This window comes from Mesocricetus auratus, unplaced genomic scaffold, assembly GCF_017639785.1.
Source record: "Mesocricetus auratus isolate SY011 unplaced genomic scaffold, BCM_Maur_2.0 Super-Scaffold_100004, whole genome shotgun sequence".
In the NCBI taxonomy this organism is placed as follows: domain Eukaryota; kingdom Metazoa; phylum Chordata; class Mammalia; order Rodentia; family Cricetidae; genus Mesocricetus; species Mesocricetus auratus.
Window position 1 is genome coordinate 94,059,209 of NW_024429189.1, and position 27,642 is coordinate 94,086,850.

General features: G+C 51.4%; 1 protein-coding gene across 1 annotated transcript; it reads right to left on the bottom strand.

Moving 5' to 3' along the window:
• Positions 1-2,942: 2,942 nt before the first annotated feature.
• Prom2 (prominin 2) lies at positions 2,943-17,199 on the bottom strand. Its single transcript, XM_005068588.4, has 24 exons — positions 16,844-17,199; positions 16,323-16,372; positions 15,771-15,973; positions 15,558-15,678; positions 15,282-15,345; positions 14,951-15,040; positions 14,418-14,620; positions 13,979-14,053; positions 13,041-13,104; positions 12,712-12,871; positions 12,340-12,492; positions 11,330-11,453; positions 10,820-10,911; positions 10,661-10,745; positions 8,747-8,893; positions 7,546-7,617; positions 7,014-7,106; positions 6,840-6,893; positions 6,479-6,559; positions 6,242-6,310; positions 5,437-5,526; positions 5,175-5,281; positions 4,804-4,880; positions 2,943-4,660 (listed from the first exon to the last, which is right to left on the bottom strand). Exons 1-23 carry the CDS (start codon positions 17,085-17,087, stop codon positions 4,817-4,819), a joined length of 2,505 nt encoding a protein of 834 aa, XP_005068645.1. The 5' UTR covers positions 17,088-17,199; the 3' UTR covers positions 2,943-4,660; positions 4,804-4,816.
• Between the last annotated feature and the right edge of the window lie 10,443 nt (positions 17,200-27,642).

Consider the following 27,642-nt stretch of genomic DNA (forward strand, 5'->3'; position numbering starts at 1 on the left):
CAATGTTCTGGGCCTTCTCATACCAGTCATTAATCGAGAAAATGCCCTCCAGACTTGCCTACAGGCCAGTCTGATGAGGCAGGGTTTTTTTGTTTGTTTTGCTTTTTTTGTTGTTTTTGTTTGTTTGTTTGTTTTTTGTTTTTTTTTTTTGCAATTGCTGGCCTATCTTTCCAGGTGACTCTACTCATGTCAAGTTGACAAAAAAACGAACCAGCACCCCCGCCATTGCTGGCGCCCTTCCTTCAGACCACATGAGATCTTCCACACAGCTATGATGTGGCTGGGCGATCACGGCTGACAAGGCGCTCCCAATACCCAGGGGCAGATGCACCTGCTCTCGCCTGACATCTGCTCCTCCTCCAGGCCTGGAACAGGCCAACCAATGCGGTCCCAGGCCGACTCTCACAGGAGCCTTCATTTGCACCGGTAGCCCTCCCCTTAGCTCTGCCATTCATGCAGCTAACAGTGACCTATAGATGGGAGGAGGAAGTATCTGTTCCCTACATTCCCCAAACTGCAGGATCCCAGGAATCCCACTTGTTCTTTTTTTTTTTTAAGTGGTCAGGAAGGGTGCATGGGACACAGGACACATGTGCTGGTCAAAGAACAACTTGTGGGAGTCAGTTCTCCAACCACTTGGTCCTGAGAGCAAACGCGAGTCATGAGGTGTGGCAGCAAGCTCCCTTATCCAGGGAGCCTTCCTGCTGACCCTCTTCCGTTTTTTGGTGCCTCTTCCTTCTGGTTTCAGTGAACGGAGGGCATCTCACCTCACCCTTGGGCTTAGCTTACCTCCCTCAAGTCTCCATTGGCCCTGGTTCCTTGGTACCCTCCATGTAGATGAGAGCTTGGCTGCCTCAACACTAAATTCCACATCAGCCATGGGCAGCAGTCAGGACTGGGTGGGATAGGTCCTTCCACCTGTCCTCACCCAGATCTTATTACTGTCTGTAAGACTGAAGAGGGTGACGTGCTCCACATGGCATATCTGGGATACTCAGGGAAGGACTAGTTGCCAGGGGAAAAGGCTTAATTCCACCAGGCTGGCTGCCAGCCTCCTCAATAAGTACATGGACTGAAGAGGTAAGGAAATGGTTTTGGCCCTTGAACAGTGGGAGGAGGGGCATTGTGATCAACCCTGAGCGGGACCTCAGGTTGGATCCAGGCAATTCTGATGGGTACTGGAATGCCACCAGCCTTGGAGGTTCCTCTGGGTGGATCTTGCCCACACCCAATCTCTGTGCCTTCCCTTTCTAAACCAAGTAGCTAAGTGCACGCCTCTGTCTTGGCTGACACATAGTGCCCAGCTCAGTGAATAAATGTTCACTCCGCTCCAGCCCCGGCCATGTGGCCCTTGCTTGTGCCCCCTGCGTTGCCCAGAGCTGTTCACCTAGGACCTCAGATGCCCTAACCCACATGGTGCTTCTTTGGCAGTGCCTGCGACAGGGCCCTGTGCTGAGCAACCAGGTGGAGATCTATCGGAGCCCCCAGGCCCCCAATCTGTCATCCCTCCTGCCACAGGGACATCAAGGACATATGACTCAAACCTCCCTGGAGACAGGGCCTCCCTCCCATGTTCCCACAGGAGATGGAGACCTGCAGAGAATCCAGTAGGACACGTCTAGGGTCAGGACCAGGGGACCCGATTCTGGATGACCTTGAAGCTGCCAGGTAATTTCCCGGGGCTTCATCGGGTTCAACCACCTATAACAGCTGGACCTCCCCGGAGACCGTGGTAATGACAGGTAACTGCTGCAGCTGTGTATGTGTGTGTGTGGGGGGGGTTGGTTCAGCTTCTGTATGGAGCAGGTCCAGCCAGGCGCCACCCAGCATTTTAAACCAGGAAAACGGGATCTGCGTTTCTCTACAGCTATTTCTGTTTCTTAACCGCCAGCACCTCCGTCCCTGGTGACCAGTGCTTACAGCAATAGCCTGAAATACTTTTCCCAAACAGTGTCCAAGCAGGGCATTGGTGGCGCATGCCTTTAATCCCAGCACTCTGGAGGCAGAGGCAGGCAGATCACTGTGAGTTTGAGGCCAGCCTGGTCTACAGAGCGAGTTCCAGGACAGCCTCTAAAACAATATAGAGAAACCCTGTCTCAAAAAACCAAAAAACAAACAAACAAACAAAAAACCCAAACAACAACAACAAAAACCAAACAGTGTCCAAGAGTCTGTGACGAGGTTTCTGGGTGCTGAACTCGAGGAATAATTCCCAGTTAGACACCACTTGTAAAAGAGAACGTGTGACATGTGTACCTTTTGAGCATTTGAAATGATATGTATTTAAGCTGCAGAGAGCACATGTAAAGTTCCACAGAGCTGGAATGGAGATGTAGCTCATTTGAAAGAACTGTTGCTTAAAGTGCATGAAGTCCTGGGTTTGAATCCCAGCATCACATAAAACCAGGCATGGTGGGAAAGGTGGGTTATTTCCATCTTAGGATGTGTTCTGATTCCAAAAGATGCTGAGCAGAGCTTTAAGGAACATCTAGTTAAAAGCCACGCCCATCAAGAGTGGGGTGCCTGGCAAGTCTTCCATGCCCATCAAAAGAGGGGGCCTGGCAAGTCTTCCATGCTGTGGAGAGGGGTGAAGAGTTGGCTCAGACCTACTCTCTAGGGAACTTTGAGTTATTTGGTCCCTGCCAACGGGTTAAGGTGACCCTGTTTGCTGGGTCCTCAGCCACTGCTGGATGAACACAACATCCTCATGGAAGATGATGTCATCCAAGGCCTCCAATTATTCTGACAGACTTTCAGATACAAGTGCCAGCATTCAACCAGCCCTACCGCATAGAAGGGGCAAGACGAAACTAATGAGAACAAGGACGCACCAGGAGCTCCCCAGGGCCTCCCATCTCACGAAAGACTCAACTGAAAATAACTTTGCTTAATGTGCTCAGGTGTCTTGTAGATCACATAAGCAACTCTGACAGAACTGGAAATGATTTTTTGATTGCTTTTATTTCATTTGTTTAAATCCCATCAATTAGATCTAAAAAATGCAGGGTGTCACTTCCTCACCCCCAAGTAACAAGTAACAACCAAAAAACAAACAAACAATAAAACAAAAACTTCCAACCTCTGGGGAAAGCCAAAAAAGAAAGAAAAACAAAATACAAAAAAGCCAACCAAACAAAAAATCTTGTTTGAGAGTATGCTTGCAGGAGTCTTAGCACATTGAGTACCACCATCCTAAGTCCTGGCAGCAAAACTGCTGCTGGCTCCTAAGATGCAGCTCCACATCAACACGCCTGGAAACACAGCAGATCACTGTCATAGAGGGCTCCCCCTTTAGACCCTGGCTCCGCCCTCAGCCTAGCTCTCAACTCCTGAGGAGCACTTGCTTGGCACCAAGCCCTGTCAAGGGTTCCACCCATGAAAACCCTACATACAGGCTCTGAGGAGCCTCTCCATTTTGTCAAAAGGAGAAATTGAAGCATGGGGGACCCACATCACATTTTGAGATGCCCCAGCTAGCAGCATCAGAACCAGGCTGTGAATCATATGACTAGGCAGGCTCTGCTCCCCACACGGAATTGCCACACAGTCCCAGGATGCCTATAAAGAGGCCTTGGGATTCTTCCCACAGATACCAATTAAATACAACTGTATACTGAACCTTAGCCTTAGGGACCCAGCCTCGGGGACCCAGAACCAAAGCTCACAAAAGTGACATGTTAATGGAACAGAGACTGTCCCTAACTTCTCTCTTTTCTTTGTCCTTTCTGGACCCAGTGTCCAGCACATAGGGACCATGCAGAGACAAGTGAGGGGTGATCCCAGGCCGTATGTTCAGGATGGAAAGAGGAGTGAGTGCAAAACCCTGTTCTCACCACCAGATCCGACTTAGGAAAGACAGTGGGGCCCACCCATGCTACTGTCTGTAAGGAAAATGGGGAGCCCCAGTGTGACCCACATCCCTGGTCCTCTCTTAGGAGCCAGTGCTCAGAGAGAAGATAGGGCCAGCATGGCTATTTCTAACCTGGGGTGCAGACAGGACAGCTCAGTCCTCATACAGGCCTGTTTTACCCCCACTGAGAACAGGAGATCCAGACTAGAGCTCCAAGAAGGCTCAGGGGTCATGACCTCAGCCGTGACATCTGCTGCCTGCTTGGTTAGGTGGACAGGAAGCAGGGCTTGGAGCCAGCAAGGTGGTAGTGAGGACAAAAGAAGAGGGGATAATGAGGGTTGGGTTGGGAGGGGGCTGGGGCAGGACTTCCATGGAAAGAGCAAGCAATGGGCAGGGGAGGAACAGGAATGGGGCAGGTGGGGGGATCAAACTCAGACAAGGGGAAAGGGGCTTGGGCAGGAAGCGGGGAGAAAGTAAATGGGGGACCTGTATCCCACCTAAAGGCTGGGGAAGGAGCTCCCATGGCTGGCGCAGAGGTCCTCCCTGTTCCTGGGATACCATAGCAAGGGGGACAAGGGCTAGCTACGCAAAAGAACCTGCTGCTCTGAAGGTCAGTAGAGGCTGTATATGATATACGCATGTGCCAAGAGGAAAAGAGTGAACGGCGGGACTGTAAGCTGGAGGAGGGAGGGACAGCCAGCGCTGGGGGCCAGCCTGGGCTCTGGGAAAGGGGTTACACAAGTCTTCTGGTCCAGGCTGAGACAAGGAAGGAGAACAGGAAGCCACAGGGATCACCTTGCCTGTTAGAGACTAACAAGGAAACAGGTGAAGGTGGTGGGGGAAGGGAGGGGTCCCATCCACCCCGTCCCAGACCCCAAACCTTCCTGCCCTCCCCAGATCTGAGCACCTCAGCTCAGGCACTCAGGGATTACATGGGGGGATGGAGAACTCACCGGTGAGTGGGTTCTATAGCTTCAGGGAGGTGACCCTGGGGATGTGGAAAAGCTGTGTCTCCTCAGAGCTGGTGGAGCTGTGATATCACAGAACCAAAGTGAGTCCCAGCACAGACCCCCTGCCCTGACACAGGGACAACTGGAGCTCTGATGTCCCTGCCACAGGGAAGTCCCAAGAAGCTATCCCCCGGGGGGTCAGGTTGCAGCAAGAAAGATGCGGCAGGCTTATGTGGGAACTTTCAGGCACCAGCATTCCTCAGAGACAGGCCAGAAGCTCTCTCTGCCAGGGAGGGTTTCAGGCAGGGTGTGGCCCAAAGGCTGAAGGAATTCCTGGACATCTGATGCCCACTGTGGTTCTGGCAGCCCCTTACCCGAGGCGTTTCCGGATGGGACGGAAGTATTTGGAGGTCTTGACTGCGAAGACGATGCTGGGGATGAGGAAGAAGGTGCACCACCCCAAGCAGAACCAGAAGGCATTCTGGGTAGGAGCCATGAGGTCAGCTTACCAGGCTGGGCAGAGATGTCTTCCCGCCAGCCCTGTGCCCAGAGGATCTGCACTGACTCATGGCCTCATGCCCTCCTACTGTCCCCGTCCACTGGGCTCTGTATCCCTGACAGGCTGGGGACACTCACCCAGGGGTCGGCCATCATGTCACACAGGATCACATGGCCATTGTCCAGGGCTCCAGAGAGGGGCTGGCAGGTGGCGATGTGTTGAGTCACCTGTGGTGCCAACATGAGACAGGTGTGTGTGAAGACATCTGGATCCACAGATGTGCACCCCATATTCTGAGGATGAGGCTAAGAGGAGCACAGAGAAGCCCAGGGACATAGCTGGGATCCACCCCACACTTGAACACAGAGCGGCAGGTGCACGCACAGACGTATTGGTCATGCGGAAGGACACGGAACTTCCTGCTCAGCTCAGCTTCAACCCTTTCATCTACCAGCCCACATGTGAGTCTCATTGTGTCCCTCACTGTGGTTTTAAGTCATTGTCACCAGAGAGGCAACGTGTGTGCACACACATGCCTGCCTTCCAATGCATGTGCACGTGTATACACAGACTCTCACGGGCAAGCCAAACCCCTGTGAAGCCTAGACCATTCCCAGAAGCTATGGCCCACGGGATGTGCAACAGGAGGTGGACTTCGATGGCTGACTTCAGAAAAGCAGGGCGAGGGACCTATCCATGGAGAGGCATGGGGGCAAGGAGTAGATGGAATGTTCTAGAAGGCTATGTCCAACCTAGCCCATACTTGGGCCTCACAAAAGGGCTTGGGGTAGAAGTGGGGTGGGCAGCATCCATCTAGTGAGTGAGAAGTGCAGATGGCAGATTTGGGAGTTTGGGGCCAATCCCAAAGGGCACCCCGAAGGGCTCCACGGCTGGCCCACTGGGTGGGTACGCTTCGAGGCAGGTGGAGATCTGAACACTTACCTCTTCCCTCACCCAGGCCACATACTGAGAGAAGTAGCCCATTTCCCTGACCAGGAAACACTCCGAGGCCTACAGGAAACAGAGAAGCCCAGGGTTGGCAGGGGTCTTGCTTCCCCATACCCTCTCATATCTGACAGGATGAACCTGGGGCTCTCATGGGGGCCACAGTGAGAGAGGGGAAGCCTGTGGTAGACACTTCACGTTTGGCTGAAAGGCAGTGCCCTGATCCCGACTCACAGTCCTCATGATGTAGCTGGTCTGGGCAGGCAGCACTCCTTTTAGATGAGTGGCATTACCAAGAACATCTGAGGTGTCCACCTGCAGGAGACAATAGCCCGAATCAGCCATCCATCTGTCCACACCCCCACCAGTCCATCCATCCATCCATCCTACAATACACCACACATCACCTTAAGGGATGAAGGGCAGGCTCTAGGACCCAGAGACAAAAAAAAGGGGCGGTCAATGATCTGACCCCTTTGCCCCTCCCTTCCCCTCCCCCCTCCAAGGGGACAGACAGAACAGAGGTCTCAGAGCAGCCTTCCTGTTCCCTCTGCTGCCCACCCGCTCTGACCCTCCCCCCACTCCCACCAGCCACCTGAAGTTTGGGGGCAGAGGACTCCAGGGCCCTGACGCTGAGGTTGAGCTTGGCCTGTGGGGGAGGAATCGGGTTATTATAAGCAAGGATTCAGAGGCAGGAAATGGAGAATGTGAGCAGCCTCTCCTTCCTTTCACTGCCTTCTCCCCATTCCTCTTCTCCCTCCAAACTTACCACAAGACTCTGCTGGGGGACAACCTTCTCCTGGTAGAGGCTTCGGAGCTCCCTGGCCTCCTCCTGCAGCTGCTGCCTCAGTACAGAGTTGTTCTGAGGGCAGACAAAAGGATTAGAATGGTTCCCACCCCAACAGGAAGAAGTTCTCTCTAAGAACTTCAGAAACTTGAGACATCTGTAACTACAGAGAGTCCTGTGCGGAGTGCACATGTCCATTAGGGGGTCCTCCCCGCGCCTGTCCTGGCAGTCTGAAACTGGCCTGCTGTGTAGGCTTAGATCAGAACCTTCATCTGATTGGACAGAGGTCCAGAGATGTGAAATGACTTGCCTAAGGCCACACGGCAAATTGGCAGCAGTGCCAGAAGGAGAGCTGAAGAGGCAGACCCCTCAGGCCCAATAGCAGGGTAAAAAGCCCAGCACCCAGGAGTGGGGCCCTCAGTCTCCGGCATCTGTCCCTGCCCTCGCTCCTTCCCAGCATTCCTCGTCCCTCCTGCCCGGCTGTCTGGCTAAAGGGTCCCTGCTCCCTTCTCACTTGAGCCTGGGCCAGTCCCTCCAGCTCCTGGGCCAGCTGCTCCATGTCAGTCTTCACCACAGGCTTCTGGATCTGAAGACAGGAGACACCAAGAAGGCTGAGCCCAGATGTCCCCAGATACCCTCGGCCTCTGATTCCCAGCTTGTCAAATGTGCCCTGCACCAACAAGTCCGTTCATTTGCACCCTGCCCCCACCTCCACCTAGAATCTCAGAGGCCTCATACATCCTCCTCCTTCTACCTGGAGGAGTGCTGGATTCAGGCATGTGTTAGCACATCAGGCTTTACGTAGCACTGGGGATTGAACCCAGGCTGGGGATTGAACCCAGGGCTTTGTACATGCTAGGCAAGCTCTCTACCAACCGAGCCATATTCTCAGCCCCAGCTAAGTCTATTGTGACGTGAGTCATGGTGAGTTTGAACTGAAGTTGTGAAGTATTTCAGAATTTCCAAATATAAAAACCAAGATGCCAGCTAGAGTGACTTGAAGAAAAACCAGTGTCCAGCTGGAGAGATGGCTCAGATGTTAAAAGCACTGGTTGCTCCTTCAGAGGACCTGAGGGGGGGGGGCACAGGATTTCCAGCACCTACTTGGCAGCTCACAACCATCTAAAGCTCTAGTCCCCTGGTATCGGCTGCCCTCTTCTGGCCTCCACAGGCACTGCATGCATGTGGTACACAGACATACATGCAGGCAAAACAGCCAAGCGTGTGAAGAAAAGACTCAGTGTCAAGCCACCATTCTTAGCAGAGTGGGTTCAGGACCATGAACAGCGACACATGACCTTGCTTAAGGGACCTAGGCAAGTGTACTAGTTCCTTAACAGGAAGAAGTTCCAGGAGTGGAGAGTGTGGAGTACTGGAAAGCGGCAACACACACCGCACACACACTCACACACACACACCTGCACATACACACACCGCACACACACACATACACACATCTGCACACACACACACACACCCGTGCACACACACACATACATACACACCCGCACATACACACACATACCTGCACACACACATACATACACACCCGCACATACACACACACACCTGCACACACACACACACCTGCACGCACACACACCCCTCACACACACCTGCACACACACACACGTGCACACACACACACACCCCACACACTGGCCCTTCTGTTCAGTGCTGCATCCTGCTGGGCACCAGATGTGCCCCTCACTGACCTGCACAAGGAAGTCTCCATAGTGGATTTTCTCCAGCCCGCTACCTTGCAAAGCCTCCAGGTCCCGGTGAGCAGCGGGGCGCAACAGGTCTAGATCCTTCACATCCACTTTGAAGTTCTGCAGCTCCTGCTGGAACTTGTGGGCATACTGAAGGAGAAGACAGGATGAGGCACATTGCCAAGCCTGGTCACTTGGCTCAAGGGCCATCACCTGTTTCTCCAGGTGGACATACCCTCACAGGCTTCCAGGAGACCTCTACTCAGAATCCCAGCCTGCTTCTAGGGACCATGTGACTTTCCCTGGCCACCAGCTTTCATTACCACATCCTCTGTACTAAGGCCTTCACAGCACCTACTCTAAAATCACTATTTCTGGGCTTGTTAATTACATCAGCTCAATAGTTCTGGGGACTTTGACTCTGACTGTAAGGCCCCTCATCTGCAGCAGAGTTTGTCAAGTGGTAGGTGAGATCCAGTGTGTAGACTCGTGAGTGAGTAAATGGATGAAGAGTGAATGGCACATCCACATTTCCAGGAAAGACATCCGGCATTTGCCTATCTGGTGGGCATGACATCCAGCTTCAACAGCAGAGAAGGCTGCCCATCTCTGGCCACCTCTCCCCACCCTACTAGGCAATTTCCTCCGGGGAGAGGGGTCCCCAGCTCTCTTAGTAGCAGCATTCCAGGCATCACAGACAGGGATGGGACATGATGTAGCAGACAGTCTGGTACCCTGAGTGGCACACTTTATCTTTCCAATCAATGCATAATTGGCTTTTTGGTGTCTCTCCTGAGAAGCTTTTCCAAAGTCACCATGCAACCTCAAAGAACTGCCTGGCCCCCCAGAACCAGAAGCTTCATTGGTTCATGCTTTTCTGTAAGACTGACAACTCCTTTCTGGGGCTGAGATCACCTAAGGCTGAGATGACTTCCAGACACCAGGCCTGGAGATCCCCTGTGCCCAGGTTCAGAGCCTCCAGCCATGGGGCCACTGTCTCTGGTTAAAGACAATGGAGGAAAAAGGTACCAACATTAAAGAAACATCCCTGGCCATGGCTTAAGACGTGGAGTCAGGACTGATCTTGTTTGACTGTGCTACCCCATTACTTAGGATGGAGACGAATCCAAGAGATTTCTTGGGAGCATCATAATGAGCTAGTTTTGTGTAGGCAAGGGTGATAGCTGGGGTGTGGGGGAGGGGCCAGCACGGGAGTAATGTTTCCTAATACATGCTTAGAGAAATGGCTCCTCAGGACTCTCTCCCCAACCTTTCCTAGGATGGAGATAGGGAGGGGGGCATGTTTCATAGATCTTTAGAACCACATTATAAATGCTCTCCCTCCCCTGCCTCTGCAGCTGTACGCTGTCAGTGTTGACAAGCGTCTGTGTCTTCCCCCACTCCCACTCTGCCTTTGCACTCAAGACCATTCTAACTCCCTGCACAACCTCTGGGGTCAGGCTGGGGGCAGGGGTGGAATCTGCGGGCCAACAGCTGGCTCTGAGGTACAGCAGGCCCCAGAGAGTTTCCCACCAGTGTCATTCAACTGCTCAGGAGCACTTCCATTCCACTCCAGCCAGAACACGCCACCCAGGACCTGTCCTCGTCAGGACCCCCCCCTTACTGTCCCTGTCCTCTCCTCCTATGACCTGGGCTGTGTGAAGCTTTCCCTGGAGCACATCCTCAGATATGCTCATGGCAGCCGCTACTCACACACCCACTCATGGCTCTGGAATCTTCCATAGCTCAAGCCCTGGACAGGCCCTGAGCTGGTTGCTAACACCTCTGCCTCGAGGAACCTTGATAAGAGATATTTTTCGAGTTTAGAGACAATGCCCCAGAAGAACAGAAGAAAGGGCTATGCAACCCACAAGGCAGGGGAGGGTGTCTTAACAGCCTTCTAGAACATTCTCTTACCTGTTTGATATCCAGGTGCTTATCCAGGTCATAGGAGTCATTGAGCTGTAGAACCTTCCAGAGTGCTGCCCCTGCCTTACACTGTCTGGGGAAGAAAGATAAACATCAACACGTTTGCACCTCTCTTCCATTTCCCCACTCCCAGGCCCCCCCGCTCACCGATAGGCCTGGAGGACACTGATGTTCTTTCTCAGGCCAAGAAGGTAGGACAGGTTCATGGACGGGGGCAAGTTCCCCGGGGTGTCTGCAAACTGCGGGTGGGCGGGCAGGAAGAAAGACAGCATACAGAGGTGAGGGGCGAAGCTGGCCTAGTGCCTGGTGCCATCCCCGTTACTCTCTCTAATTCAGGTGACCCCAGACCTGATCCTGCATGGGGGGCTTTGCCCGTGAGTCCCTGGCGGTGTTGTAACCAGGACCTTCAGCACGGTACTCTTCCCGGACTCAGAGTTAGGAGAGGGTGTGTGTGCCAACACCTGGAGTCCTTGTTGGGACCTGGGGGCACCTCAGGGGCTCGGGGCTCATGGGCGTCTCTCTACCTGCCCCCTCTCTCCCTTGATTTTCACCCCCACTCCTCCTATCTCCAGCTTGCACCTCTGGCTCCCACTTCCTGCTGACTCGGTTTCTTGGCTCCCTTCAGCTCCCTCCGAGCTGGAGCAGGCCCAGGCCCACCTTATACAGCTCTCCGCTCTCCCAGCTCCGGCACACCAGCGTCTGCACATTGCCACCCACCAGGAAAGTGGTGACGACCAGGAGGATGAGGGGGGCCGCAAAGAGGAAGCTGAGGGCCACACCTCTGGAAGTGAGAGACACGGTTGTGGAAGCCGACTGCCCTGGACCGGGCTTGTCCCCACCCACACCCTGGGACCAGCATAGGCCATGGGTTGGCAACAAGGCATGCCTCCTGGGCAAAAGATAGCCCAGCAAATCCCGGCAGCTCCTTGGCACATTCGCCCCACCCCCATCCAACTGCTGGGTCCTGCTGCCCTGGAAGCCTGGAGGGACACCTGCTTGTTCAGAGTCATTTCAGGACTTATGGCCCATGGAGTGCCCCACTCCGAGGCTCAACCTTTCTAAGTAGTCATTGGCATAGTGAGACATGACTCATCTACACAGATAACACTTCAAAGAGGCTGAGCAGTAGGTGCCCTTCCGCCAGGCCACTGACTTACAGAGGTGCTTTGTGAGTGGACACAGCCCCGTGCCAGGCCATGAGGCTTGGAGAGTGAAGTGTGGCGTGGCCTTCAGTTCCTCACTAATCCCTTTGATCAGGCACCTTGTGGGATGAACAGCCTGGCCAACTGTATGAGGCAGCCTTGGCCTTAAAGGCCATCTAGTTTAAGGATGACAAGCAGATGCTGCCTTTGTTGCTGCCTCCTGATGATGGCTTTGGGACTGCCTGGAAGCACAGCTAAGGATTCTGGAGCTGTGTCTGGGCTTGGTGGGTATACTATAGTTACTGCTGCTGTTGCTGTACCTGCATCAGCCCAACCCCCTTAGGTAGAGGGGAGCACTGAGACCCAGAGAGCTCACTGCCTTACTCCGAGTCACCCAAGCAGGGGGACCAGGTCAGCACCAAGGCTCATTCTCCTGACTTGCCAGACTCCACTTGTGTTGCCATACCGGGAGGAACCTGGCAACCCAGCAGTGAGGGTCCCTTCCCTTTCCCGGCCCCTGCTTACGCCATGAGGAAGCGGGCTCCAGCCTCGCCTTTGCTTTCTGAGTGGCTGGGATCCTCCCTGGCAGACAACCCCCAGATGCCTAGGCTGAGGCCCAGCAGGTTACAGATCACCACAAGCAGGATGGCAGAGCACAGCACACATCCCAAAATCCACCTGCCACAGACAGAGTATGGAGCTCATTGAGAAGGAAGGCAGCTGGAACCAGAGGGCTGGCCCGGGACCTAGACTTCTAGTCCCCAGGCTGGGACTTTAGAAGTAGGGGTGCAAACATTTTCTGAGGTCTCATAGCTTTTATAGGGTCCCTGGGCTCAGGTTTGGGGGTACACAGCCAGGTGGGACAGGGGTAGGATGGAAGCCTGAAGCGCCACTCACCTGTATGTCTCGTATCGCTGCACCTCTTTTAAGTAGGGGCGGCTGCGCTGTTCCAGGTCCTCCAGTGCCTGGCTCCAGCGGGAAGCTGCCTCTGACCCTGGGAACTCTTGGGCCAGTACCCTCACACCTTCAGGCTGCTCAGTCAGGGCCTTTTTCACATCTGCCCAAAGCTACAGGGTCTCAGAGGATTCAAAGGGCACCCAGGAGCCAGGGCCAAACCGCCGGGACCCATAGAGAACCCACCAGACAGGAAGACAGCCATCCCCACCACTGCCCGGCTCCTCTCTCAGTAAGCCTCCCTGGAAAGGGGATGGTGGGGATGGCCTCACCTTTGATCACACTGGCCATCTGCACTGCAACCAGGAGCGGGAGACTATTGAAGGTGGTATTCTCCTGCAGATCCAAACAAGGCTGTGTCTATTGCTCTCTGCCTGGAATTCCATCTTGGGGTCTCAAAGTCAGAGGCCCAGAGGGAGGATGTCGCTATTCAATGCTCCCACCAAAGGAAGTAATCCTCCCCTTGCAAACATGATTTCTCCTGCCTGACTCAAGTCTTCTACACACCCCCCTTGCACTCACAGTCACTTCCTAGACATCGATGGGGTTCATCCCATATCACCTGTCCCCATGCATCCCATCCTAACAACCAGCTCTGCTCCATCAGTCCAGCTCCATCCACTTTGGTTCTGCCTTCCTTCTTCCCAGTCTCCCAGCATAGCTGACTCACTGATTCCCCAACTCCAGGCCCTGGGTCACAGACTCTGACTCACATGGTACCACCCCCGCCTTGGCTGACTCCACCCAGAGAGCAGACCTGCCTTTCGGGGTGCAGCAGAAGCACCTGCTCCCTTGAGGCCTGACGACCCCATCCCATATGGGAACCCAACTCCTCTTTCTTAGCTGCCGACCTGCCTCTCCCATCTGACTGCAGTGGGGACTGGCACAATGAGCCTCTGGCCCAGGCTGCCACAGGGTGAGGGTGGACTCAAGTCCTGGGTTTAACCGGGTTCTTCGCGCCCCCCCGCTTGGTTTTTCAAGATATGGTTTCTCTGTGCAGCTCTGGCTGTCCTGGAACTCACTCTGTAGACCAGGCTGGTCTCAAACTCAGATCCACTTGCCTCTACCTCCTGAGTGCTGGGATTAAAGGCGTGCACCACTATCACCTGGCTTAACCAGGTTCTTGCTCCAGAGAGTGAAATTGAAGCCCTTCCCTTGTTAGTTCCCAAGCAGGTGGAACAGAAGGCCAGCGGACCGAGGCAGGGCTTACCTCCTCGACTATGCTGGAGAAGTTGGCCTCTGGGACACCCTTCAGCCGATGCAGGACATCAGTCACAGGGGGCACCTGAAATGGAGGGTGTTTATGACATGAGAAGGATTCCTATGGGGGGAAGGAGGTGTCTCTGAACCCTTAGTATCCTCATATGTAAAATGGGGACCACAGAACCCCTATCACCCTGGGAGGCATCGAGAGCCTAAGAAGTCAGTATATATGGAGCTCGGGCTATGTGTGTAGCTCTTGGAGAGCTTTGGCTCACTCTAAGAATGCAGGGTCATTAACCCTGTGTGCTCTGGAAAGGAAGGCACAGCCCAAGGAAAGTGTTCTCTGAAAAGTCAACCCCATGAAAGCCACCTGACCACTAAGATGCCAGAGGATTCCAAAGACCACAGCCCTTCCAAGTCCCAATGGGCTTGTTCGGTGCCTGCACCTGGCTGAAGTCAGCACCCAGCTGTAGAGCACTGGCCTGGCTTAAGGCCCCCTCGCAGTTCCCGAGGCACCAGCTCTCCTGCAGCAAGGTGACCAGGCGTTCCCGGTGAGCCTGCACAGGCGCTTCCAGGTCCTGCTGACCCTCCTGCAGCTCCACCGAGGTGGTGTTCAGGGCTCGAAGGTGGTCTATGGAAACCTGCAGGGCTAAGAGAGTCACACGTGGCCTGAGGGTCTCCTTCCTCATTTCCTGGTATCCTCTGCACCTTGGCAAAAAGAGACACCATATTTCCTCCTCTTGGCTAGAGGGACATAAACTGTCTATGGACATAATGGAAACTGCTGCCGGGCACATGAGGCCGGGAAATTGGCAGGGATGTCACACGCAGGATCCCAGCATAATGGGAAGAAAGGCTTGGGTGGAGCTGGGCCAGTACATGAAATCCAGGGGTGGGGGATGGGGTGGGGGACGGGAGAATTGGCTCCTGGAGGACATCTGCTGGACCCGCCCACATACAAGGCACTGGTCCAACTCACCCTGGCCCAGGCTGTGCACTGAGGCTAGCACCGGGTACACTGTGCTCTTGAGCTGGTCATGAATTATGTTCCCAAGGTTCTCACTGACACCTGGAGAACACAAGACATTTGACAGGGTTGCCCCTCCCCCAGGAGCTGAGGACATCCCCATCACCTCCCGTGAGCCCTGGGTTCTGCAAGGTGGTGGTGGCCTCCTTGTCCTGCAGCACAGGGAGATCCATCCCTCTTTGTGAAGTGGTACCCTGCAGAAGTCCAGGCTAAGGGAGCTGAGATGTTTCCCCAAGGCAGACCAGGGCAGAGGGCCCTGGAGCTGGCCAACGGTAACCCTCACCATCCAGCTCCTTCAAGACTCGCTCCTGGGGCACGGAGAACTGCTCAGCCACCGCCTGAAGCTCCTAGAGGAACACAGGGTCTAAGCCATCTTCCTTGTCCTTCCACAGCCCCATCCTCCAGTTAGGCATTTTGGGGACGTTCTGTCAGGTGGCAGTCAAGTGGCACACAGGAAGGGACACCGCTCTGCTTTGCAGGTTTATGGGACATTTTGGGCTCTCTGCCTCTGCCTTGAAGCAGGGTGCTCACACAGATGAGGGAATCGTGTAGTACTCACCCTAGGGACATCAGACACCAGGCCTCTTAGGGTGAGCAGGGTCTCAGGGACGGCTTCCACACTGGGGCCTGTCTGGCTGTGTGTGTACTGGTTAGTGACAAAAGCACAGACCATACCAATCCTGCAGGGACGGAGGCGAGGAGGAAAGGGCTTGCGGTGTGCCCAGGAGCATGGGGCCACCATCCGGCCCCCCCCACCCGTGCAGCCTCTCACAGGAGCACGAGGGTGGTCAGCAGCAGGAAGGACATGAGGGTGCCGCGTTCACAGGCCATGGCTTTGTGCTCCGTCTTCACTCTGCCCCCGCAGCGTCGGCGGCAGCGGCAGCAGCAGAAGCAGAGCCCAGTAGTGGGCACCAACAGGAGGTAGAGGGCAGCGATCACAGCGCACACCACGTAGCCTGCCTCATACCGGACCACCTGGGCATGGCGGCAAGCATGAGGGGCAGCCCTGCCTTTCCCCTACCCCCAGGAGAGGACGCCTGTGTACCTCTGCTTGTACCCTGGTGAACCCAGGCAGGATGTGCGAGGGGAGCGGTGTCCTTGCTAATTACCATGGGACAGATGAGGCACCTAGGGCTAGGGACACTGGAGATCACCGCAAACCCCGCCAGGAGTCAAGAGAAGATTTGGGGCTTGAACCCAGGAAGGAAATGGATGCGATGCGTAAGACTCGACTCTGGCAAACACTCAGCAAGGTGGGCTGAGCTGAGCAGGTGGGGGCCCTTCCGCTCGCCCGCCCTCCCTCCCCCAGCACCTCAGCCCTCACCTCATCTGTCTTCACAGAAGATGGGTCATTCAGCAGGGCCTTTATCAGCTCTAGGGGAAGGAAGCAAGCAGAGGGTTTGGGGACAGCCACTGCCCTGCCCTGTGTCTAGCCTCTCCCTATTGTCAGGCTTAGGGAGGCTCTTGCAGAAGACAGTGTGGCTGTGACACCTTGCCAGGCCTCATCTGGAGAGGCAGCTGGTAGAAGGCCTGCAAGCAGACCTTCTGGACCCTTCTAATAGACCTTTCCCTCCTCTTGCTTTTTATGGCCCTCCTGACCCCTGACAGCATGACACCCGGACAATGAGCCATATTTAACATAATGCTCTTGCACTTAGCGCCGGCCCAAGGTCAAATAAGAAGGCTCCGGAGCTGCTTGGGGAATCCCAGAACGTATGGAAGAAGAAGGTTGTGCAGCGCCAGAGACCTCACCCTATCCCTATCAAGTGCTCGTTGACAGGACGTGCACAGAGGCTAGCTGGGGGCCCGGTGCCTGACTCCTCCGCTGGGGGAGGGGACACTCACCCGACGGGAAGGGGTTGAGCTGAACTACGGAGAGGAATCGTCTCACGGTGCCATAGAGGGAGTCCAGGGGCCCCGGCGCGCGGACACGAGGGGGCAGCCATCGCGTCCTGGCTACTGGAGGGAAGGCCAGGTGCTCCACTCGCGCGAAGGGCCCACAGTCGACTGCCACAGCTCCGGGCAGGCTCAGGGCCAGCCCCAGGCCCAGACCCAGCAGGGGTACCACGAGGCCGGGCGAGCGCGTCATGAGTTCGGGCGGGTGGGCAACACAGGCTCGGGCGGCGGACAGTGCGGGCCAGCACCGGGCAGGCCGTGCATCCTTCTGCAGCCTTCTTCCCTCGGTCCCCGTGGCTCTACAAACCGGCCTGACAGGTTTGGGCTCTGGAGCTACCAGGTCGCCCGCCGGGAGCGTAGGAAGGGCAGGGGCGGAGGCCGGATGGGGGCTGGGTTGGGCCCTGGCGCCCTTGGCCTCTCTTTCCCCTCCCCACATGCTAGGCCAGGGCAGCCTGGAGCCCGTCCATGGGTATCGAAGAGTCTCTGGATTACCTAGGGGCGTCCAATTGCAAACAGAAGTTTCCACATTCAACCCCAGCAGCCCAACCTGAGGGCTGTTTAAACATGGCCACCGAGTGAAACCCTGGCCCAAAGAAGGGGTCCTAAGACCAGAGCCACAAACCAGGAGCTAGCCTGGCTCCCCCTTCTTCCTCTGGAGCCTGTTTTGTGCCCAGGAATGACCTCTGCCAGGCCAATCTGGAGCAGCACTGTCCTTAGGGGGAGCAGGGGCGTGCCCTTTGATACAGCCATGCCCATCTGGTCATCAGCAACAAGAATTGATGGAGGCTATGCCCACAGAGGTGTCTCGGAAGATGCGTGATGTGTGAAGGACTGAATGCTTGGTACCCTGTAACTGAGCAGGTGATGGAGAAATCACTGGACAAATGAGACATCTGAAGAAGGACGAATCGTCCAGAGAAAATGCCTTAAGAAAAAGAACAAATTGGCCTAATAGTATAGCACACTTCCATCCAATAGGATAAAATTTCACAAATCTTCCCAAATGTTTGTCTCTACCATTCTCTACAGATATATAAGGCAAGTGGTCTTTTTGTGGTCTCAATTCAATGACAATTTATAGCTGGCTTTGGAGTTGGAGTGTGGCTCTCTCCTTCTCTAAACCCAAGCATGCTTCTTAAGGGGAATCCAAAGTCTGTGTCATGTAGAAGAGCCACCTGGTATGGGACAGAAGAAAAACCAAAACTGGGGACCATTCTACTGCCACTAATCTCATAATCCTTTGGTTTATTTTGTCTTGAGTCTGAAGTAGGTAATTAGGAATCAAGCCTGTGTGTCCCAGGTATATTTGATAGATCATGGTCCTTTAACCTCTTAGAGATCGGCTGCATATGACATTTAAAATGCTTAAGTTTTCTGCAGTGAACCATGAACATTCCTAGCAGCTAGCTCTGATGGGGCCTCACAATGACAATTCCACCTGAATTATGCTGATGTCATTAAGTTGACAAACCCATTCCAAAGATCATCTCTGGACTACAAACTGCTCAGGGTAATTTCAAGGCAATTAGCTAAGATGATCCAGCTTCATAGACTACTCCAGCCAGGACTTCAGATAAGCCTTGTATTATCCCATCGCACCAAAACTGGACAACAGCTAGCTCCCCCAAAATTTGACCATTATCTTAATTTTTTCAGGGTCCCCTAAAGATGGTGTTACCCCCATACAACAGGAAATAATTTTAAGAACATGATGCCCACATTCCCAAGAGGTGGGGTGGGTGGTTTTTGATCATTCGATGAATGTTTGTCATTGCTTGGGGGTTTGGGGGGTGGTCACAAGTTGTTATTGGTCATGGTCAGGGAGGATACTAAGCAAAGGAGATTAGATTCTGGGATCTCATTCTGAAAAGAAAAGGAGGAGATATGGAAATGTTAGGATAAAGGGGTAGATTATTGTATTTACTTCCAAACTAAAACAACAACTACTAGTCTTAAATATTTTACATTGATATGGATTTTTGTATATTGAAACAAGTTTAAAGTTATTTTTGTTATACTATATATATGTATATATATGTATAAGCTTAATTGCTTACCTAAAAATGTTTAGAGGTCTAAAAAATAGTTTTAAGATGGTAATTCAGTTATGATAAAAATGGTATAGGCATAAGACTTCAAATTCATCAAGATAAGATAGAAAATAGATTATTTTCTCAAAATATGCCAAATACAAATAGACAGGACATTGTAAATGTAATTTTTAAAAAGATTTATTTATTACATATACAGTGTTCTGCCTACATACCAGAAGAGGGCACCATATTGAATTGTAGATGGTTGTGAGCCACCATGTGGTTGCTGGGAATTGAACTCAGGGCCTCTGGAAGAGCAGTCAGTGCTCTTAACCTCTGAGCCATCTCTCCAGTCCTGTAAATGTAATTCTTACTTAGTAATTGTTCTTATTGTATATAGTTTTACCATTTTAGAGTTAAAACCTTTCCTTTTTATTTAGACAAAAAGGGAGAAATGCTGTGGAATAATTTTTTTGTACACTGTGAAGATGTGTCGCTCTGGTTTAATAGAAATCTGAATGTTGAATAGCTAAGCAGGATTTTGAGGACAGAGAGGATGCTGGGAAGAAGAAGGCAGAGACACTGGGAGATGCAGAGTAAGCAGGATGGGCAATTCAGAGATGAGGTAATAAAGCCACCAGGCAGAAAGTAAATTGCTAGAAATGGGTTAATTTAGGTTGTAAGAGCTAGTTAGAAACAAACCTAAGCTATCGGCTGAGATTTCATAATTAATAGTAAGTCCCCATGTCATTATTGGGGAGCCAACAGTCCGGACAAAACATCTGCCTCCATCCCCACAGTTCTCAGACTGGGGGGCAATAGTGCACAGTCATGGAAGGAATGGTACACTTAATAATGGGGTACAGACTGAAAATGGGGCCTCATTAAAGGATGATTCAGAGATGAAGATCAAGGCTGTGGTGAGGAGTGGGTTGTGGTACCCGGGTACCCAGGCTGTGTCCCCTGGAGCTCAGCCCTGGTATGTGGAAGACACACCTAATTAATCTGGCCCCTGGATTGTGCCGAAAAACTGGATTCAGGCCCAGCTAGCCCACCATCCTCCCTGCTAACCCTGGTCTCCTTTCTTCCTGGACCTAGGTTCTAGCTGTTGTAATGATTCCAGAGCTATCACAATCTAACTCTAGCCCCATCACCAGAAGGATGGAAATAGCTTTTCACCGAACCTAGTATAATCCACCTCCTGGGCAAATAGAAGCTGCCATTGAAGATTTTAAAAAGGTGTGTGTGTGTGTGTGTGTGTGTGTGTGTGTTCTGATTTGGATGAATTAATGTAGGAGTTTAGGCCCCAGCTCTGGGGTTATGAGGAGAGCAGGGAAGAATGAAATCTGAGGCTGTGGTAAATAAGCAGGTCTTTTTCTACCCACTCACTCTCTCTCCCTAATTACCATAATTAGGACAATCACTGCCTGCTACCATTGTTTTCATAAATGTCTGTAATAAAAATACAGCACTTTGAAGGTGAGATTTCCCCCAGGAAAAAGCAAAACACACAGGCCTCTTCCTCAGCCTGGGGGCAGGAAGGTTGATAAAGATAATCCACTTATTTGGCAGGTAGAGAAATTGAGGCAGGGCAGGGACTTTCCTGAGTCAGTCTCCAGATCAGGAGCCATCAGGATCTTGGTGGAACCATCTGTCATCAGGCTGGCTTAGCCCCACTTTCTCCACTCCAGTCGTACATGTGATAGCTGAGGCACAGAGGCCAAGGGGATGAAGTTCTGAGCATTTAAGGTAGTCTGCCATTGGGAAAACATCTAATGCAAAGCCCATTTTATTTTATTATTTTTTTTGGAGACAGGGTTTCTCTGTGTATCTCTGGCTGTCCTGGAACTCACTTTGTAGGCCAGACTGGCCTCGAACTCAGAGATCCACCTGCCTCTGCCTCCCGAGTGGTGGGATTAAAAGAGTGCACCACCATTCCCCAGCTACAGCCCATTCAAAAAGACCGCCTTCTTCTTCTTCTCCTTCTTTTTCACCTTCTTCTTCTCCTTCTTCTTCACCTTTTCCTTCACCTCCTCCTCCTCCTCCTTCTTCTCCTTCCTCTTCCCCTTCCTCTTCCTCTCCTCCTCCTTCTTCTTTCTTCCTCTTCATTTTTTTTGAGAAATGGTCTCACTATGTATCCCTGGCAGGCCTGAAACTTTCTATATATTCCAGGCTGGCCTTCAACTCACAGAGATTTATCTGCCTCTGCCTCCCAAGTGCAGGTTAAAGGTATATACCATTACATCTGCCTAAGATTTTTAATTGTGTGTCTGTGTATGTGTGTTTGTGTGTGTGAGTACATGAGTAGAGGCATCAGGTCTTCTGGAGGGAATTACAAGTGATTGTGAGCCACCTGGTATGGTGCTGGGAGCTGAACTCTGGTCCTCTGTAAAAGCAGGACATGCCATTAACTGGTGAACCATATCTCCATCTCCCTAATTTTCAAAAATTACATTTGTTTGAAGGGGTAAGCACATGTGGAGGTCAGAAGACAAATTTTGGGGGTTGGTTCTCTTCTTCTGCCATGTGGATCTTGGAGGTCAAAGTCAGGTCATCTGTGTAGGTGGCAAGTGCCTTTACCTGCTGAGCCTCTTTTATAATGAAGTGTTGAATGTTTCATATAATTTGCTAAAGACTGAAAGTGGAAAACAGGACGGATGTACAACTACCCTTACACATTGCCTTAGCATTGAAAACTGCTGTCAAACCATCTTTGAATGAGGGATTATCTTATATTTGCATAGAATGTGAGTCAGGGATAAATAGAAAAGTCAGGTGGTGGTGTGTGTCTACACATCTGCAATTCCAAGGCGTGGGAGGCTGAGGCAGAAGGATGCTTCATTTAAGGGCAGCCTGGAGTACACAGTTAGACTCTGTCTTTTGGGGATGGGAGAGAACTGGAAGGAGACATATACCTGTTTAGTCTTGGCTACTAGGAATTCTAGGGCAGGAGGATCACCAGAGGCTAGGAGTTTGAGATCAGCCTGGGTATAATAGTAAGATCCCTTCAAAACAGACAAACACAATTTAAGTAAATAAACCAAACAGATGGGTAAGTCTCAGACTAAAGCTCTGTATGAAAGAGAGAGTACTCACGGAAGGGGTCAAGTGGCAGGGGAGGGTGGGCAGGGATGAAGGAGGCTCTTTGATAAGCAGCTACCCATGGGAATGTCTTTATATCATCATCAGGCAGTAAGGAAAAATCAAGGCCCAAAGAGAGGCCACTGGGATCAGGAAAGTGCTTCAAGAGTCCCTGACAACCACTACAGACTAGGTGTGACTTCCATGTAGCTACTGGGCAGGTGCTGGAGGGTGTTGAATATGAGTCTGACCCGCTGCCTAAGAAGGCCTGGGGTGCTGGATATGCAGGGGCCATAGCAGCTTAGAATGGCCAGAGGAGGGAGTCAGGGCTCAGATAGGTAGAGATGACTGATCTTCGGTTACTCATGGCAGAGTAAGCTTCTAGAAGCAGCAACTAAATATTAAACAGATCCTCTATGATGATCGTGGGGGCCTCAGGCCAACCAAAGCCTCAGTCCTGCAGCACAAGCACACTGGGTAGGCTCTGTACTCTCTGCATGGCCAAGTGAGTCCCTAAGATGTGAGAATCAGTCATCTTGTCCTAAAAACTGTGTCAGATGGAAGGACAGCACCTTCTGGCCCGAGTCAGATCCTTAGGGCTATTGGCACACATCCTTCTGGTCACTCAGAACCCCCTCTGCTGCCACTCTTTTCTTAGTCATGAGAGGACTTGGCTCATTCTCGGGGCCTAGGCCACATTTTATACCAGTATCAGGTCCTCCACCCCTCATGACACTATAGTCACAGTCTCTGCGGAAGAAGACAGAAATGGGAGTCCATTTTGTAGAGCCTTGAAGTTGAGGTTCCCTATGCTGTCCAGTAGCACCCCAGGAGCCCCTCTGAGTGCCTGGGAGAGATAACTTCGTCTTAGTTAATTTGGGGTTGCCATTACAAATTACCTGAAGATGAATAATTTATAAAGAAAAGAGGTTTACTCCACTTACAGTTCTGAAAGTCCAAGAGCCTGGTGCTAGCATCTGCTTGGCTCCAATAAGGGCCTCTTAACAGATGGCATCACAATGATAGAAGCTCATGCATAAGAGATCACGTGGAGAGACTGGAGAGACCAGACATTCTATTACGGAAAAAAAAAAAAACCCAAAAACCAAAACAAACAAAAAACACTATTGAAAGAACGACTCCATGAGATCAGCCTTCACCCACCAAGGGTGTCACGACTTGAGTCTGAAATGTAACCAACTGGCTTGTGCTTTAACCCTGAGAACCTCACACCTCTCAAGTGGTGCTATTTTGTGGAATCTCTGAGGTAGGGCCTAGCTGGTGGGACGCCAGTGCCTGGCTCCTGTTCTGCTTCCTGGTCCATTGTGTCGTGAACAGCCTTCACCTCATGCTCACCCTCCATGAGTGGAGCTGCCCTGCCATGACGGATTGAAACTCTCTGAGCCTGTGAGCTGAAGGAGCTGCCGCCATCAACCATTGCCCCATGGAAGGATTGCAGCGTCACAGCCCATCACTCTACAGCTGTGGTGCTCGGTGATGACGGTCATAGAGATGGCTTTCTCACAAGTGCTGGACCTCACATTTGGGTTGACTTTATGTCTTCATCAGAAACACATTTCCAGAGGACACTGTGAGTTGAGATGGTAAAGCTGGGCCCTCCTGCTGAGGGAGAAGTCCCAGGTCAAGTGGCCTGATATAACACTGGGGCAAAGCATCTTGGCTCCCTTGTTGTCTCTATGTGCCAGACTGAGTCTAAAGATGGATTCCAGGTAAACAAGGAGAGGAGACACAAATACTTCAGATGAAGAGTTGACCAAGAGGGTAAAGGCAGCCACAGCCTCTGACATGTGATTCGAAGATGGTTTTTATGAGGTAGAATTAATCCAAGGGGAGGGGAGGGGGCAGAGTGCTGAGTTCCAGGTTCAAATGAGTACATGGATGACCCTGGGTGCTAAAAGAGTTCTTTCCAGAAGTGTTGGTGGAGGCAGTGGTTGATGCACTGCAGTCACAGAGAAGCTTAGACCAGAAGAGGAAAGACAAAGGAACAGCCTGGGGTTATCCCTGTGTTTTACCGGGTTTGGGTGTCTGGGTGTGTCTCTGGCAGTGGTAATAGATCAGGCTTCCAGAGCTGGTGACCAAACAATCAGAACCGTCATATTAGTTGCCTCTCTCATCTGGTCATCCTTCAGCCGTTTGTTTGATCCCAAAGCATTTTTGAAGTGAAGGAAAACAACCAATGAACCACTAGAAAAAGCTACTCTCGGGGAAGCAGTGGGTCTCGCTCTGCGACTCAGGTTCCCTCAGGGAACACTCGGGGTGACACCTCTCCCCAGCTCCTGTTGTAGAACCTTGTTACCATGAGGAAGGGTGATACTTTATACATTTTCACAGTCAGGCAAGGACTCTCAATCATATTTAAGTGGAAGATTTTATAAAAGCATTAAAAAAACACAGAAGGCATATATAGTTAATTGGATTTACTTATGTTACCTCTATTCCTTTGCACAGAGCTTCTCCATGTATTGGTATCCTTATTACCTTTGATTGTGTCTGATGAGAATTTCGCTTTTATAAAACGAAAAGTTTTGGCTCTTAAAGAGGAATTCTTATGAAGTCTATGAGAATTTTATATATTAAAAGAAGGAAAACCTGGGGCTGGTATTTTGAATATTTCATAATTAATGTTCTGAATAGATATTTATAAAATCTATATTTTTCAGTATATGTTTATAAAATCAGATTTTGAATAGATAAACTTTGATATAGAGTTTTGAACTAATGTAACGTAATTTTTTTCTTTGCAAAACATCCTGGAAATGTACCAGTATACTAAAATTTTAAACTTCCATTTTCTCCTTTAAAAAGAGTTATTTCTATTTAGTGGTCACAACGGTGTTAAAGGAAGGGGGTGGTGGTCCCAATGACTCAGTCACTTCCCCGCCGCTCAAGGACTCTGCTAACATACTGGGGACCAAGCTTGCAGCCTACGAACCCCTGAGAGCAGTCAAAACCCCTGGAACCATAGCAACGTCTTCTCTAATCTACCATAAGGGCAAGGCATGCACATGTCTGTCGAGGCGCATGTGTTGTGTAACAGTTTCCCCCAAGATTGAAATATTCCAGAAAGCTCCTTCAACAGGAAGATAAACAACTCAAAACAGCTTCAGGATCTTCCAGATTCACTAGGCCCCTCCTATCCAGAGAAAGTAATAGACGTTGAAAGTCCCTCTCAGAAGAGCAAAGCTGAGGTACAAAACAGACTCTCAAATAAGCCAAGCTGCAAAGAGGACTCTGATAGCAGACCAGTTGCCTGGAAGAAACAGAAATCAGCCGAACTGCCTGAAGAGGCGTAGATCAACTGAGTCACTCGGAAAGGACACTCCCCAACCTGTTGAGCTGCCTTCAGGCTATGCCCTGAGCTCCAGGCTCCCAGCTTTGAGAGCTGTCACTCATGCTGGGGTGGGCCTTGGTGATGCAGCTGTCTTTGAGTCATTTCTGTTCTTGTAAGTAACCCCTCACCCATACTCCTGTAAGTAACCTTAATGAAATTCACCAGCTCACCAAGTTGGACTCCAGTGGTAGTCATACTTGGTCTGTCATGGGTTCTCTAACTGGGGTGAGTAGACATGTGTGTTGCATCTCCCCTGAAAAGTTTTGTCGTACAACATCAATGACAACAGCATCTTTTACGCTCTCAGGAGCACTGTCAACACCAAGTATCCTTTGACCATGTTCAAAACCAAGAGATACATTATAGCTATGAAGGACCACAGTCTCTTCCCTTGATGTGTTTTGGGAAGACACAGTTCCCTCTTTCGGGGCGGGGTTGACAGAAGGGTTCATCTGTAGAGAAACCAGCCCAGATAGAGTGAATGGAGTAGGTTGGGTGCAGCCAGCTGGGATGAAAAGAGAAAAAGAGAGAAAAAAAACAGCAGTTGAGACCCCCAAGTCCCTTAATAAATTCCTGGTGGTACCATTTGCTCTGTCTCAAAGCCTGTCTCTCCTTGATACCTAGACATTTTTTTTTAATGGCCAATTACACAAATTGGGACAGGGGGCAGTGCAGAGCTAGATGACAGAACAAGTCTCAAAGAATCTGAACCAACTGGAAGGATGGGTTCAAACACACAGCAGTGCACAGAGGCCTGAGGAATTGAATGACCAAACCACAGATTCCTAGATCCTAGATTAGACTGTGTAGAGGCTGAGTCTGTAATAGACTAACTGACCATTGGCTGACAGGAATCAATAATGAGGTGCCACATCTAAGACAGTTCTGTAACATTAGTCAGCTGAGAAGTCACAGGTCAGGCCTCAGAGGCATGGCTGCTCTCTGGTGCAGTTCAGCCCTGCACCTTGGCAGGGTACAGGCTGGTCTCCAGGCAGGATCAAAAGACACTAAGCCAGGAGAGGTTACCTGGGGGACCTGAGGGTCAGGGCATGAACAGGTAGGTGGGGGAAAGACCACCCTGGCTTCTGGTCTTCCACACAGCAGTCAAAAGGCCAAACCCTCCCCATTCTCTATCCGGTCCTCATGCCCACTCTCTGCACCTGCGTATACCTGGTCACGGAACCTGGATCACAGCCACAGCCGTGAAGACAGGCATGACTCCCATAAACCTTTCCCTTCCCATGCAGCGTGTGTCTTCTGCAGGCTGACATGAGTCTGAAGATGCTAGATCCACTGCCACCCCTGCCACCACACTGTGACAGGGAGCACAGGGCAGACACCCCACAGGCGTGTGTTCAGTAGTGTCACCTGGGAAGCAAGGCATTTCCTGTAGAAAGGAACTGGCCTGTTGCTCTTCTGAGCCTCTTTAAGAGAAGGCCTTTCCTCTTTGCCCAAACTTGTCTCTCACCTTAGTTCATAATGCAACCTCAAAAGTGAGGACTTCCAGGCTGCAGAGACAGCTCAGTCAGTACCGTGTTTGCTTTATATGCACAGGGACATGAGTTTAACCCTGAACCCGGTAAAAAGCCGGGCAGGGTGGTGCTTGCTTGCAGGCCCAGCACTGGACAGACAGAGATAGGCTGATCCCTGGGGCTCCATAGCCAGGCAGCCTAGCCTGATCGGTTGAGTCCTAGGTCAGTGACAGACCCTGTTTCATAAAACAAAATAAAATAATAAAAAAGCAAAGAAAGTGGATAGCATCTGAGGAATGACATCCAGGGTTGTCTTCTGGCCTCTATAACATTAAAATACATACATGAACACACAGACACACAGATACACACACGCACACCCCCCCCAAAATGAGGATTTCCTTGGGACATGTGTATTTATGTGATACAGAATTAGTGCACTGAAACAAAGGCATCTCAAAAAACATAGTGTGGGCACATTCCCCTGCAAGTGACAATATAGTTTATGAATTATGCAGCTGTCTGTGCCCCAAAACATGAGGGAGGGATATAAAACTGGGAGAGACTCCTGGGTCACATACCCTTACCTAAAGAAAGGCCAGCTGTTACAGTTGGGTGTACACTTGGTAGAGGCAGAAAAATCAGAAATTCAAAGTCATCCTGAGCTACATTGTGAGTTGGAGGCCAGCCTGGGCTACATAAAACTCTGTCTCAAAAAACAAAACAAAGACATTCTGTGTTGTTGAGACCACAGACAGTGGCAAAGGACCTCATTCCCATAGGGTCACCTGTCTTTCCTGGTGACATTAA

Excerpts from the sequence above, each read along its gene's own strand:
- Prom2 (XM_005068588.4), bottom strand. The coding sequence starts at position 17,087 with ATGACGCGCTCGCCCGGCCTCGTGGTACCCCTGCTGGGTCTGGGCCTG. Across the intron at positions 15,679-15,770 it reads CTGACCACCCTCGTGCTCCT|GATTGGTATGGTCTGTGCTT; the intron begins GTGAGAGGCTGC and ends CCGTCCCTGCAG. Across the intron at positions 6,560-6,839 it reads CCTCTGCCCCCAAACTTCAG|GTGGACACCTCAGATGTTCT; the intron begins GTGGCTGGTGGG and ends TGTCTCCTGCAG.